A 15983-nucleotide genomic window follows, 5' to 3' on the forward strand; every position below is an offset into this window, starting at 1 on the left:
TTTTTTTTTTTTAGCAGTTATAAATGGTACTGAAATTCTAATTTTGGATTTATATGTTCAGTAATGGCATATAGAATGTTTATATTATATTCTGCAATCTTGTAGAACTCATTTATTCTAGAAGGCTTTTTGTAGATTCCTTGGGATATTCTATGTGGACAGTCATGTCATCTGCCAACAGAGACAGTTTTATTTTTCCTTCCCGAACTGTGTGCTCTTTTTTTCCTTTGCTTGCCTGTTGCAGGGGTTAAAACTTTAGCATTGTATTGAAGAGAGGTGAGAGCAGACATCCTTGCTTTGTTCCCAGTCTTAGGGTAAAAACATTCAAATTTTCACCATGAAGTATAATTTTAACTGTAGGTTTTTGTAGTTACTGTTTATCAAGTTGAGGAAGTTCTCCCTCTATTACAATTTTTCTAAGAGGGTTTTCATGAATGGATATTGGATTTTGTCAGATGCTTTTTTAATGTAATTGACATGATCATGTGATTTTTTTTTTCTTTAGGCTATTGATATGGTGCATTATAACTGGTTTTCTGAAAATTGAACCAGTCTTGCATCCTGGAATAAACTTCACTTGGTCATGAAGTATAATTCCTTTTATGTAATTGTGAATTTTTTTTTTTTTTTGAGATGGTGTTTTGCTCTCGTTGCCCAGGCTGGAGTGCAGTGGCGCAGTCTTGGCTCGCCGCAACGTCTGCCTTCCAGGTTCAAGCGATTCTTCTGTCTCAGCCTCCTGAGTAGCTGGGATTACAGGCGTGCACCACCATGCCTGGCTAATTTTGTATTTTTAGTAGACACAGGGTTTCTCCATGTTGGTCAGGCTGGTCTCAAATTCCTGACCTCAGGTGATCTGGCCACCTTGGAGTCCCAAAGTGCTGGGATTACAGACGTGAGCCACCACGCCTGGTCAGTCAGAAATATCTAGGTTAGAATTTCAGATTTCTGAGTTATCAGAGGAAGCAATAAATAGAAATAAAATTGTCCAAGGACAATAGAGATGAAAGCAGTCAACAATGGACTGAATCTTTAGAAAGACCGATATTTATGAAATGGTCAGAGGATAGAAACAGATGGATTCAGGAAAAGTCACTGAGGTCTAAAATCAGAAGGGCACACAGTCACAGATGTCTACAGGATATAGGCTTTCAAGAAGGAAGAACTAAATCATTGCTCAGATTACTATACTCAATTTCTTGTTATTCAACATCACAGTAAAGGTGTTCCTCAAACCTGCCATGCACCAGATTGTACTTAGCTTCTTCCTTCTAACACCTCCTCCCACGTTGCTTATCTCATTTCGTGACCTCTTCATTCAGCCATCACTTAAAACAGAAACCTAGGAGTTACAGACTTCTCTCAATGCCTTGCAAACCATGATCGATCTGTTAACAAACCCTGCGGTTATAAATAATTCTGTCCGCTGTCTTTATACCTGCTGTCGCTACCCTCGTGTAGTCCATCATTTTTTTCTTTGATGACTGTAACAGCCTTCGTTTCCAGTCTGGTTTTTCGGATGCTCCTACCATGCAGTCACCACAGTGATCTAAGTGCACGAATCTGATGAATTCACACTCCATTAAACTCTATAGTCTATCCGTAGTACTTAGTGCTGGCACTTAATTCCTTATTTTATGCTCTTAATTATTTTACATATACCTAAAAAATAGCTTCTACCTGATAATTACATTATTTGAAGTTTTGGGGGTATACTACTGCTCTTCGTAGTTCCTCCAGACGTTTGTGTATGGTGCATTATTTAATGAAGTGTTTTCAAATTTTTTATTTTGAGCACATCTTTAATAGAACTTTATCGGTAGTTATTTTACCTGTGTTTGGGGCGATCTCTGGGGAGTTTTTGAACTTGTTTCTTTCAAGTCTCTGAGGAATATCCTTTTTCAGGATCACTTTTTATGTGAACCCCTTGGCTCAGTTGTTCCTATGCTAAGGAGATTGCATAAATTCAAATCCCAGCTCTACCGTAGACAGGGCCTTTGTTACAGATCCTTGGTGAGTATAAATTTGCCCTCTCTGAGCCCCGGCTGAGACAGACAAACTTCCCTGTCATCTCCTATCTCATCAGGCAGATTTTTTTTTTTCTAATTTCCTTTCCTTGAGGATGCAGCTTTTTAAGAATCCCAGTTTTAGGAAGGTCCTCTGCTTCCGTTCCCTTTGTTTAAAAGGGTTTAAGGCCTCAGCTGCTTTCTGGCATTAAAACCCAAGCTCTTCCGTGACCAACAAACCTGCGGGGTAAGGTCAATAACAGCTGGGAACTTCCTGTTCTGGTTTTCAGTTCCCTTTTTACTTTTAGACCTGGGTATTGCCCTTACTGGCTCAGGAGCTCAGCTGTGGATTTGAAAGGATGTTTATTTTCTCTAGCATTTCTAGGGAAGTCCTCCTGCCACCAGCTCCCTGTTACCTAGCCCACTGTCTTCTCATTCAGGGCTGAGATTTGATATAGCTCTAACACTTTCCAAATCTATAAGTTTCCTTCCTGTTTTTGAAGAATCAAATCTAAATGTAGTCATGAGTCATATTCAAAATTAAAGGAAGCAGGGTGGGTCAGGAGTAGCCCTGTAATCCTTGCAGGATTGTAGCCCTTCCATAGTCACCTCTCGAATAATAAGAGTTCCTTAGTTTTGACCTTTTTATCAGACGCGTGTTAGTATGTAGAGCACTTTTTCACATAGCGCCTTCTCCCTCGTGATGAGATTTCTGCCTAGAACATAACCCCTCCAGGGTTTTTAAAAGGAAACCATTTCCCTGTAGCCAGCAGAAAAGGAAAGAATGCTGCTGAAGTTTGATGCTTGGTTGCTTGACAGTGTCGAGTCATACATAATAAGCTACTGTTTTCCCGCAGACTCTTTCCTTTGAAAAGAGCCAAAATCATGGGTTGCCATTTACTTGATATGAGTCTGTACATGATGAATTTAAAGCAATAAAAATATTATGAAACTGAGAAGTTAAATCATGTTAAAATAGCAGATTTGGAGGATTGTGACCAAATATGGGTAACCTTAATCACCTGAGCCACCAGCAGGACCAGCTGGATCCCATTATCAATTTGATCTATTCTGCTTTTCTTTTTTCTTTGCAAGTTTTCTTTACAAATCTGTGAGACAAATAACATATTTTCACCTAGTATTTATTTTAATGATACTGTAACTCTTTATAAGCTTGTAAGATATATCTAGTATTTTAAATAACAAAATTTACTTAATATTTTCCCATGTTGTTGAATTTAATTCATTGTTTTATTTCCCATTTTCCCTTCCTCTCCTTCTTCTGCTTCCTCTGTTATAAAGATGCAATGAACACCTTAATGCATTAAAATAATTTTTATTCTTAAACACATGTAGGGTACACTTCCAGAAATAGAATGACTAGGTCAAAATGTTCTGTTTTTCAGACTTTGACACATAATGCCAAATTGCTTACCAAAAGCATAATATAAAGTTCTATCCTCCTAACAATATAATAGCATCTTAAGCAGACTGCTGTCATTATCCGTGAGCCACTGGACAGGGTTGCGGGGCTGACGCTTTCTTTATGGTTCCTCTGCAGGATATGGTGCCTGTCATAGTTGATTACTGTCTTCTGCTGCAGCGAAAGTGAGTATGCATTTTCTGTCAGATTCAATTATTTTGAACCCAGGTAGCCTCTTGTTTATGTATAAACCATTGCTATGAATTCTGAGAATTTGCCTGAATAGGTTTAAAAATATTAATTTATAGAAATTTGATTCTTTAACAGTTTTCAGTTCATTTACCTAATAAAATTAACTTTTCCAAGACAGATGCTAAGGATATGTCATTTATTTGTCTGCATGGCAGGATATTGGAGGTAAAGAACATAACTAACAAAAGAGCAATACTACTTACGGGCTTTAAAAGCAAAAAGTGTGTTATTTATATGTATGTATATACAAACACACACACACACACACACACACACACACACACACACACTCACACACACTCTTTCTCTCTCTCTCCTTTTTTTGGTATATATACTTTTTTTTTTTTTTTTCAGACAGAGTTTCGCCCGGTCACCCAGGCTGGAGTGCAATGGCACAATCTGACCTTGGCTTACTGCAACCTCCCCCCCCGGCTTCAAGCAGTTCTGCCTCAGCCTCCCAAGTAGCTGGGATTACAGATGTGTGCCACCGTGCCTGGCTAATTTTTTGTATCTTTAGTAGAGACGGGGCTTCATGTTAGCCAGGCTGGTCTCCGACTCCTGACCTTGTGATCTCCCCACCTTGGCCTCCCAGAGTGCTGGGATTACAGGCGTGAGCCACCATGCCTGGCCTGGTGTATATACTTTCATGAACCATCACTAGATGAACAATTATACTACTCAAAAAAGGCTAGATACATTATGCCTATGTGGTACTATTTTTGTTTTGTTTAAAATAAATCAGTATAAATACACTCTTGATTAGGTTTTGTTAGTTTAAATCATAACTATATAAACTAGCTAACCTGGCTGGACATGGTGGCTTACCCCTGTAATCCCAGCATTGTGGGAGGCCGAGGTGGGAGGATCCCTTGAGCCCAGGAGTTCGAGACCAGCCTGGGTAATATAGGGATAGCTTGTGTCTAAAAAAAATGTGTAAAAACTTGGTTGGGCATAGTGGCATGTGCTTGTGGTCTCAGCCACTCAGGAGGATCTTTTGAGCTCCAGAAGTCAAGGCTGACTTGACTTGAAGTCAAAGCCATGATTGTACCACTGCACTCCAGCCTGGGTGACAGAACAAGACCCTGTCTCAAAAATAAATAAAATAGAAAATAAACTAACCAACCTGTACCACCTTCTAAGTGATAGAGAACAAATCTAAGTGATAGAGAAGAAATGTGAAGATTTAATGTAGATACTCCCAAAATCCTATGCAACACGACTTGGCTCATGAATTTATATATATGCTAGTAGCCTGATTCATAAAAGTTTGGGTTATACTTTGAAGTATCAGTAAAGGTTATCAAGCGGGCAATAATTTGCTATGTCAGACCTTGATTAAGTCATAGAGAGCTATGGTAAGTTCTGCTTACCTGAGGCTCAAATTTATTCCAGTATTTTAACTCTAGTTCGTGAAACACGTTGTGCTTAGAGTTCGGATGTTGTTGAGAACATTACTTTATGTTACACATTGTCTCATTGTCTTCTTTATGCCTAGGGCGTACGGGAGAAATCTCTTTCAGGTGTCAGGGCCAGAAATATCTTTGTGTCTCTTGAATAGCTAGTTTACTTTTAGTTGATGGACAGTGATTGTGTAGTCAAATCATGGTTTCCTAGAAAGCAAAATGCCGTGATTTATCTGCTAACCTTGCCCTATCTTTTTTCAAATTAGTTTTCTCTTTACCTCCCTTTCACACTCAATTTCTTGTTACATGTCTTGTATTTTTAAAGTAGCCTTAATAGTTTATGAATCAGTTTTACACATTTTACTTAACCCTTGCAAATACAGTGTAAAGAGAGATAACGTTATCCTTTTTTTCAGATGAGGAAGTGGAGGTATAGAGGTATTTCTGATACTAATAAGTACTGGAATCAACTCTGATCTTCAAATTGAGCTAATTTGTAAATGAGATGAAGTGAAGTACCTGAATACTACATTTTATTTAGAGTAAAAAGGCTTATTTTTATAAAATGGACTGTTTCCACCTAGAATGGTACCTGGCACAAAGTAGCTGTTCAATGCCTGAGGGTTGGACTGACGAAGCAGCCCTGCCTCCTGGTTTGCAGGGTGACTTGGGATCGTTATCTTGAATACTAGAATACTGTCACAGTGGCGTATAGTTGAATTGGGCCTAACAGTCGTAAGATGAAAGATTATAGAGGGAAAAAGAAAAAAATGGATTATGTTTTTCCAAAACACTTTGTTATTCCCTAAAATATTCTGAAGTTAAGCTTTTCTTTTTTATATGATTTGAAAAGGGAATATTCTCTAACTTTATTTCACCTATTGACTGGCTGAGAATGCAATAATTTCTGTATTAAATCATAGCGTATAACGTAGAAGATAAAATCTGGTTTAGATTTTCATCAATTGGGATCTATTTATTATTTCTTTGTTTTTGTCAACTTCTTTAATTTTTCCTGATTTCTTAGCATGTTTTCTTTTTATTGTGTGAGAAACAAATAGAATATTCGCTGTTGGAGGTCTCAGAGAGGAATAATAGCAAGAGCAGTCATAGTATATCTTCCTCACCTCCAAGAGCAGGAGAATTCTTCCCGCGTTCAGCTCTTCCTGGTTCTTTTCATAGCTCTTTTCTTTCTTCCTCCTCCTGCTGTTACATACACAGTCCTGGATCAAGGGCATGGACGTTTTCCGTGGACCACAGGACAAACAGCATATGGCTTCCCTCTCTCTCTCAATCCTGCTTTCTAACGCTGAAGCCTAGATTGTACTAGATCTTGCCTCTGCTTGGGAGAAGTTCCAGCATATGTGTTCATATTCTCTCTTTCTTTCCCTCCTTGTTTCTTTCCCTACTTCTGGTCTTTAGGTTCTAACAGGAGAAAAAGGGGGAGGGCAGCATTCCCAAGAGATGTGGGAAAGGTTGGGGCTGTGAAGCCAGACATTGGGTCAAATGTTCCCTCCTTTGTTCTGGATCTGAGTTGTGCTTGCTTGCTTCTCACCATACTGGCTTTTCTTTTTCATCAGAATGTTAAGATTCTTCTGTATGTGGGCCTGAGCTTAGAAGGAAAGGTTGAATAAGCCATTTGATAGACAGTTTCCACCTAGACCAGCTTTCAGTTCCCTTCCATTTCAAACATGCAACGACCAAAGATTTATTAGATGTAAGAATTCTATGTTTAATTAAACAGTTCAGTGTAACCACTTAAATGGTAGAGTTCTAAAATATTTTTTCTGCCGGGTGTGGTGGCTCACGCCTGTAATTCCAGCACTTTGGGAGACCAAGGCAGGCGGATCATGAGGTCAGGGGATCAATACCATTGTGGCTAACATGGTGAAACCCCATCTCTACTAAAAATACAAAAATTAGCTGGATGTAGTGGCACAAACCTGTAATCCCAGCTGTTTGGGAGGCTGAGGCAGGAGAATCCCTTGAACCAGGGAGTCAGAGGTTGCAGTGAGCCGAGATCACACCATTGCAGTCTAGCCTGGCAACAGAGTGTGAGACTCCATCTCAAAAAAAAAAAAAAAAAATGTATTTTCTTAGAGTTGCCATAGATAATAAGGTTAAAAATGATCAGTTCGCTGTGCTACATTGTAGCAGAGGATTGTCAGATAGAAGTAGCTTCATTCCAGTATAGTATTTTTCTCCTTAAACTCTTAAACTGGACACTCTTTATCCTATCCTTTGTGACATTTGGTCCTATGTATGTCTAGAGTCTTCTCTTCTACATTTCCATATTTGCAAAGTATCTGTGACATTAACATTGCTTTAAGGAATGCTCAGATTTTGCATAATACAAATACAGTCTTACAAAATGTAATCTAGTACTCAGCCAGCCAATTTCAGTGAACTTCTTCCACTTCCAGGGTCACTACTCAGACACTCAATCCTGTTCCCCAGATTCCTTTTATGTTACGTCTTTGATTGAGTACATCGTTTTTCTAGGCAGTCCTTTTATTTTCACATATTATGTTGTTTCTTATGTGGGTGAAATTGTAAACATAATACATGCTCTGAAATTAATTTTGACTTAGTGCCACCACCATTATTACACTGTAATCACCGTTACCTCATAGTTTCATAACTCAGAGAATTCAATACCCTTCAGTAATATTAATTAAACTAGTATACGTGTGTATTCCTATTTATATTTAATAATTCTTTTATAATGTAAAATCATTTTTACGATGTGGCAGTAATCACATTTGTTTTTCTCTGTAGGGCTAAATACATTATAGACATCTATTTTGGCTAAATATTACTAAATTTTTATGGACATCTATTTTGGCTACAATTTGGCATTAGAGTCTTTTGTAAATTACTTAATATCAGACATGACAGGAAGTCTGTTTTTGAAGACTTATACTTTATTTTCATAATTTGATCTCTGTTCCACAATTTCACTTCAATTTGGTTTTTTGTACTTTTTTTCAGTATTGGACAAAAGACACAGAATGTCTTAAGGCTTTTTGTAGGATACTTCTGATTTGTCATTTTACCTATACAAAATATAGGCTATATATTAGCATATATGTGATAGCCCTAGTACCAGTTTTACTTTGAAAATAGATCCAGAGTTTATGTAAACCATAATTATAATTTTGAACGTTGTTTAAAAATAGGTGTTATGTAATTATATGTGAATTATATAGCAAAAAAGAAGTTATTTTAAAAGCCAAATTGGTGCTCTTCATAGATGATACTGCGCACTTTGAGTTTATATCACCGTAAACAATATTGACAGTTGTTCAGAAGCCATCATTCCAGTGGCCGGTGTGATGTCTGCATCTGAACCAAAAATGTTTCTGTTAAATCCAAAGAGAACAAATGTTGTTCAACATCAGGACTATTGTTTGAGAAACAGAAAGATCTTAAATATCAAGACTTGTCCAGGAACTGAATGTTTAAAATTTTATTAGGGTGGTGCAAAAGTAATTGAGAATTTTGTCGTTAGGCAAAAACTGCAATTACTTTCACGCCAAGCTAATATCAAAGCCAGGGGAAAAAAGGCTGTTTTAATTTTATTATAGCTATACTGAGATATAATTCACATACCATAAAATTCACCCTTTTAAAGTATACAGGCCAGTAGTTTATAGTATATTCACAGTTTGTTTAACTATCACCATGTGCCTTTTTAAAGGAAATCTTTCCAAACTGTGGTGCTTGTGTCAGCAAACAGAGCATTTTGAACATAATTTCTTAAAATTCATTTGAATTTTGCTTTTACTTTTACAAATAAGGAAACCAGCCCAAATCAACTTTAGATTTATTAAATACCACTTGTATTTGGTGGGAATTTACTTACTTGGTTCTGGTTATATATTTAGTGTAGACTGGCAAGTGTCAGAATTGATGCCCTTGTTCCCATCAAATGGTTCTAAATTTGTAATTATCTCATAACCAAAGCAGTTCTTCACATTTAAAAAAGTAGGAAATTGATAATGTACAAAGTTAAATTTAACAGCTGTCCTCCCTGTGAAATTAGAAATTATAAACTTCAAAAATATCTTTAATGTGAGCAGTATTATAAAGTGAAGTTTGTAGAAAGATCTCTTTGGTCCTCTGTTACTCACGATGGAGTTTCTGTTACACTGGCCATAGCGAGGCTGAGCTTGAAGCAATAACAGCAGTTCTGAAGTCAGCCCTTCTAGTAATCCAAGTCAGCACCCTGGGGAATAATGCCTCAATATAGAAAGAAACATGAGAGTTAAAATTTTTGTATGTACTTTTCTTTTCTTTTCTTTTTTTTTTTTTTTTTGAGATAGTGGTTCACTGAGCTGCGCAAGCTAGAGTGCAGTGGTGTGATCTCGGCTCACTGCAACCTGCGTCTCCTAGGATCAAGCAGTTCTCCTGCCTCAGCGTCCCAGTAGCTGGGACTACAGGCCCGTGCCTCCACACCCAGCTAATTTTTGTATTTTTAGTAGAGACGGAGTTTCACCATGTTAGCCAGGGTGGTCTCCAACTCCTGACCTCAAGTGAGCCACCTGCCTTGGCCTCCCAAAGTGCTGGGATTACAGGCATGAGCCTCCCCGCCCGGCCTCCCAAAGTGCTGGGATTACAGGTGTGAGCCTCCCCGCCCGGCCTCCCAAAGTGCTGGGATTACAGGCGTGAGCCTCCCCGCCCGGCCTCCCAAAGTGCTGGGATTACAGGCGTGAGCCATCCTGCCTGGCCTGTATGTACTTTTTTACCTCCCTTCTTTCCTGATGCACTAATAAATATTCTCCCAGAATGATGAAAATCTGTCATTGAATTAAACAGTTTTTTTATTTTAAGGTAGAGATGCAAATGGGAATTGCTGAGCCTTATTTTTCTTGCTTCTTTATATTACAGCCTCTGATTGGTTAAGAAAGAAATGTGTGATTTTGCCGTTAATCTTACCAGCATTACATGCCATTTGTCCCAGGAGTGCCTTATTTAACTTGTGTAGCCTTTACTGAATTTTTAGCTCTCTTTAATTCTCTCCCTAAGGTGTTTTGTACTGAACTAAAGTATATAATTATCTTTTTTAGCATGTTCCTTTTAACAGCACATTACAGAGCACAAGGACTAGCAAATCTCACATTTTCTTTGAATCATTAGTTATCTTGTTACTCTTTTTCTTTCTTACAGTAAAACTCCATTAATCACCATTTCTTTTGCTTGGCTAGTAATTGGTCATCGCAAAAATATGGTGAATTATTATTATTATATTTTGAGACGTAGTCTCACTCTGTCACCCAGGCTGGAGTGCAATGGCGCGATCTGGGCTCACTGCAACTTCCGCCTCCTAGGTTCAAGCGATTCTCCTGCCTCAGCCTCCTGAGTAGCTGGGATTATAGGCATGTGTCACCACGCCTGGCTAATTTTTGTATTTTTAGTAGAGATGGGGTTTCACTATATTGGTCAGGCTGGTCTTGAACTCCTGACCTCGTGATCCACCTGCTTCGGCCTCCCAAAGTGCTGTGATTACAGGTGTGAGCTGCTGCGCCCGGCCAATGAATTACTGCTGCAAATGAAACTGACATGAAAATATTTTGATAAATATGAAATGAAGGGGGAAAATTATGTAAAATTACATTTGCACATTTGAGAAAGAAATAAATGGCTATGGATTTTCCCCCAAATATTGCAGGTGCTGTTAATTGAAGGGAGGTGTGTAGTTCTGGTGCAGTTGTGGCTAGTGTCTTTTCCACGACTTCAAGATGAGGCAAAGCCCAACCCTAGTCCTTTCAGGAGCTTCCTTGACGTTTTTGTGGAATTTGTCATTAAAGACCACACCTGTGAATAAACCACTGACCACTTTCCACAACTGACATGACATACATATAAAGGAATTACACATTTAGAAAAAAGTAAATAATCTCAACAGGTAAATAAAATTTAAGCAGTTTTTGTATTTTTTTAAAAAATGGAATAAACAAGTGAATGATAGAAGGCAATACAATTTATAAGTGAAAACATGGAAAATGCTCAATTTGAACATTCATAAAAGAATTATTAAATTGTCAGGGGAGAAAAACCAAAATTACTGTTATCTAGTGAAACTGGTATGATTATATATTGCAGATGGCAGCATCAATTGATGCTGTGATGCTTTTTGAAGATAATTTAATAGCACATTTCAAGTGCCACGGATTTTTTCTTATCTTTTCACTTAAATTTCTAAAAGTTGAATGATTTTCAGGAATTAAGCCCTCAAATGGGAAAGACTACATGTAGATGTTTATTGTAGTATCACTCAAAATACTGGAAATAAGTAATATATCTAACAGTACAGCAACACTTAAGTAAATTCTGATTTTCAACATATTGAAGCATTGTGAGTTAGACAAAATGGTAATTTCAAAGAATAAATAGCAACTTAGAATAATGCTTATGTAATGTATGAAAACAATTCAGAATTCTGTCTATGCTCAGTATAACTCAAATTATGTATGGGTTATTTACAGAAATGTGGAATAAACATTGTGTATGGTGTTGACATTTAAAGTAATTTAAAACAGTTTTTGCCAAGTGTGGGGCTCATGCCTTTAATCCCAGCATTTTGGGAGGCCAAGGCAGGCAGATCACAAGCTCAGGAGTTCGGGATCAGCCTGGCCAACATAGTGAAACCCTGTCTCTACTAAAAATACAAAAATTAGCTGGCCGTGGTGGCACGTGCCTGTAGTCCCAGCTACTTGGGAGGCTAAGGTAGGAGAATTGCTTGAACCCGGGAGGAGGCGGAGGTTGCAGTGAGCTGAGACCGCGTCATTCCACTCCAGCCTGGGCGACAGAGTGAGAACTCTGTCTCAAAACAAAACAAAACAATTTTTGTTTCTGCAATAAAATTGTTTCTAGGTTTATGTTTTAAGTATTAAGCTTTCTTTTTTCTTCTTCCATGAATAATCACTAGCCAAACATTTTGGGATGCAGAGTTATAGCTAGACAAAGAAGCATATTGACTGTGCAGGTCAGCTAGGACTATTTAAGTAGCAGGAAGGAGGGAAGGAGAAAGCCTGAGTAGTCCTTTTTGCGTTTTTTTCCTGCTTCATTATGTCCACCCAGTTATCCATTCCCATGTCAGTGTTGTCTTCAAGAAGCAATGTGTCGCAATAGACTGAGCACAGGATTTAGGCCTGAAGGCTGGGTTCAAATTCTGACTCTCTTGTTTGTTAGATATGTCACTGTGAGCAAACAATTTATCTTACCTTTTCTTATTTGTTAAAGAAGCGTTGGGAGGATTAATTGAGATTATATAAATTTTTTACAATATAAAGCTCTATGTGAATATTATTACCATTTTAAATAAACTCATGAGTAAGCTGAAATAGGGAAAAGAGATATACTTGGGAGGCTAAATTTAATGGATACTTGGCATGTTCCTAAAAGTTTTTTTTCCCCCCTTTCTGTTACAGGGATCTTTTATTTAGTCAAATGTATGATAAATTAAGTGAGAATTCAGTGGCCAAAGGAGTATTTCTGGAGTGCCTTGAGCCATATATTTTAAGTGATAAATTGGTGGGAATCACACCCCAAGTAATGAAAGACTTGATTGTTCATTTCCAAGATAAAAAATTAATGGAAAATGTGGAAGCTCTCATTGTACATATGGATATCACCAGCCTAGATATTCAGCAGGTGAGTTTATAGACAGTCTACTAACTTATGAAATAAGCTACATTCCTTTATTGATTGTATTTACTTCACTGATCAGGCCTGACTCTGCCTTCTGAAAACCGTAATTATTTCTTGAGCACTTTTGGTAAAATGTATTATAAACTTACCTTTGTCAGTACTTTCCTAGGACTGTATTTAAGTGAAAGCTAGATTGTAAGTGCCTTGCAAGCCAGGGATTATGTCGTCTTCTATTTCTTTGACGTCCCCCAGAGCACTTAGTGTAGAGTTTAGATTTAGAAGTTGCTCTGTAAATGCTTGTTAACTGATCCTTTTTCAGCAGTTTGTTTGTTGACTAATGTAGTTTTCATTGAGCAAGTGAATTTCAACTGTGGCTGCTTTCTCATGAATAACAGAATATTTTTACCTTGAAAAAGATGATACCATTTCAAAAAAGAGCTAGTGTGTAAGCCCAGAGTTTTGAAGTGTAGAGCACGGGATAAGAGGCAAGTTATAGAGCTTCTTAGTATGAGCAGGCAGCCGATGTTTGAGAAAGACTTCACATAGAAATTAAGGATTTGGAAGAATGATTATTTTATTTCTGGGAGCTCTTTATGAACGACTGTGAGTTTGCAAAGTAAAGCCAGATCTTCTTTTATACCTGTTTTTCTGTCATGTGGGTAATTTGGCATATTCCTCATAGTCTGACAGTAGGTCTGATGATTTGAAAGCATGTTGTCATGCCTACCTATCACATAAAGGAAAAAAAATTAGTTTCTTCTTTTTATAATATTTTCAGCTTTACCCCAATACCATGTAAATATACTAGCCTTTTCTTTTTTTTTTTTTTTTTTTTTTTTTTTTTTTTTTTTTTTTTTTTTTTTTTGAGATGGAGTTTCGCTCTTGTTGCCCAGGCTGGAGTGCAATGGCGCGATCTCGGCTCACCGCAACCTCCGCCTCCTGGGTTCAAATGATTCTCCTGCCTCAGCCTCCTGAGTAGCTGGGATTACAGGCACGCACCACCATGCCTAGCTAATGTTTTGTATTTTTAGTAGAGACGGGGTTTCACCGTGTTGACCAGGATGGTCTCGATCTCTTGACCTCGTGATCCACCCACCTCGGCCTCCCAAAGTGCTGGGATTACAGGCCTGAGCCACCACGCCCGGCCTATACTAGCCTTTTTAGTGAAACAACAATTTCAGAATTTTCCCCTTAGTTTCTTATGTCTCCGTTTCAAACCTTCTCCCCATCTTCCTCCTAGGTCACTAAGCATTGTCTAGGTTTTTTGCTGTATTCATTTTTTCCCCCTACATCCTAATAACTCTTCAATCTGACTTTTACTAGAGCCAACAGTGGCCTTTTTGTCCACTACATCAAATGGTATTTTTCAGTCCTTATTTTATTTACTCTTAACAGCCTCTGTTCATTAATTCAAGAAGCATTTACTGAACATCATGCTCAGAGGATGCTTCAGTATCCCTGTGAACAAGGCTTGTCCTCTCATAAAACCTACATTTTAGCAGAAAGGTTTGACAGAGAACAGATCACTGTAAAACAAATCCAGAAAATATTTAAATACAAGTATTATGTTAAAAATCAAATCGGGAAATATGGTGGAGAGAGAATGAGAGGACACCTTAGATTGGCTAATTATAGATAGTCTTTTTGAGGAGGCAGTATTGAGTCTTGGAAGCTGAATGACAAGAAGAAATCAGTAATGCAATTATCTTGGACGAGAAGATCGTTATAGGTAAAAGCTACAGCTAATGTGAAAAAAAGAGAATTTTTGTCTTGGGTGTTCAAGTAACAAAAAAGGAAGCATATCTGGAGCTTGGTATAGAGGTGGATCTTGCAGGGCAAGGTTTAGATCTTTCAGTTTTATTCTAAGTGCTACAAAAATCACTAGAAAGTTTTAAGCAAGAGCACCCTGTGCTTTAGAGGTAACAGAATGAGGGGTGGGGGCCAAGTGTAGAGGAAGCAGGAAGACTAGTCAGGAGGCTGGTGCAGGAGGTGATTCTGGCCAGAGATGGTAACAGTGAGAGGAAGAGAGATGGCCTGATTTTGGATGTTTTGGAGATAGAATTGATCTGCTGATGAATTGGGATGTGAGGGTGTGAGAGTGTGGGAATGAGAGAATTCAAGGAGGATGCCTGGTTTTTGGTTTGAGAAACAGGGTGAATAGTGATTCCTTTGAGAAGATTGCAAGACTAGGGCAGGTCTGCGTTTGAGAGACAGATCAGGAGCTCCGGTTGGCCATTTTATTTTGAGATAGCTACTAGACATTCAGGTGAAGATATCAAATTAAGTAGTTAGATATATGTATGGGTTAGAGGGGACGTTAAGGCTGAAGCAGTACATGTGTTGGTCATCAGTAAAGAGATGTATGATGATGGTGCCGGCTGAGACGGGGGAGAGAGAGTGGTAGAGGCCCCAGAACAGGCCTCTAGAAAGACCCTCCCAGCACATCTCACTTCCATTTTCCCTCTTACTTCTCCGCCTCCCCCTTGCCAACTTCTGCCCTTCTTCTCTTGCCAATGTTTATAGTATTGTGTAACTGTCATAGGGACAGAATAGAGCATACTGTATACTCAAACTCATATCTAGTCATCTTCCTAAATATTTTCTCAAAGATTTCTCTCCATCCTTCAAGGTCACTTCCGCATTAGGTCCTTCATCCTTACTCTTGCTTCTTCTCACAGAATTTCTAGTTTGCACTTCTGCTTGTGGGTCACACATATCCATTCTTTAGGTCCTAGCTTAAATGTTGCTTCTTCAGGGGTGACTTTTTGAATACTCCAGACCAAGTCAGGTTAATAGCACTTACCACATTTGTAAATAATGAATTACTTGTGTGATTGCATTTCTTCCCCAAGCCTTAACTCACACGTCATTTGGTACCCCTACCTCCTTTTGGTGAGTGTCTAACATGAATGTTAAGTTCTATAAGTGTGGGGACTAGGTCTGGATTTATCTTATCTAACACTTTATTACCAATGCCTAAGAGAGGATCTGAATATGTGTTCAATAAGTATTTGTAGAACTATTGCCGGGCACGGTGGCTCAAGCCTGTAATCCCAGCACTTTGGGAGGCCGAGGCGGGTGGATCATGAGGTCAAGAGATCAAGACCATCCTGGTCAACATGGTGAAACCCCGTCTCTGCTAAAACTACAAAAAAAATTAGCTGGGCATGGTGGCGCGTGCCTGTAACCCCAGCTACTCAGGAGGCTGAGGCAGGAGAATTGCCTGAACCCAGGAGGCGGAGGTTGTGG

At 38.5% G+C, this 15983-nt stretch overlaps 1 protein-coding gene across 6 annotated transcripts in view; it reads left to right on the forward strand.

Annotated features, from left to right (window-relative positions):
- VPS8 (VPS8 subunit of CORVET complex) overlaps nt 1-15983 on the forward strand; it is a 240631-nt gene that overhangs the window by 75564 nt on the left and 149084 nt on the right. For all 6 annotated transcript variants that reach the window (XM_017538380.2, XM_017538382.2, XM_017538384.2 and 3 more), the window contains 2 exons: nt 3565-3611; nt 12515-12737. In XM_017538380.2, coding sequence (XP_017393869.1) covers nt 3565-3611; nt 12515-12737 — 270 coding nt within the window. The remainder of the gene's footprint in view (nt 1-3564; nt 3612-12514; nt 12738-15983) is intronic.

This window comes from Cebus imitator, unplaced genomic scaffold (assembly GCF_001604975.1).
Source record: "Cebus imitator isolate Cc_AM_T3 unplaced genomic scaffold, Cebus_imitator-1.0 Scaffold111, whole genome shotgun sequence".
NCBI classification, from domain to species: Eukaryota; Metazoa; Chordata; class Mammalia; order Primates; family Cebidae; genus Cebus; species Cebus imitator.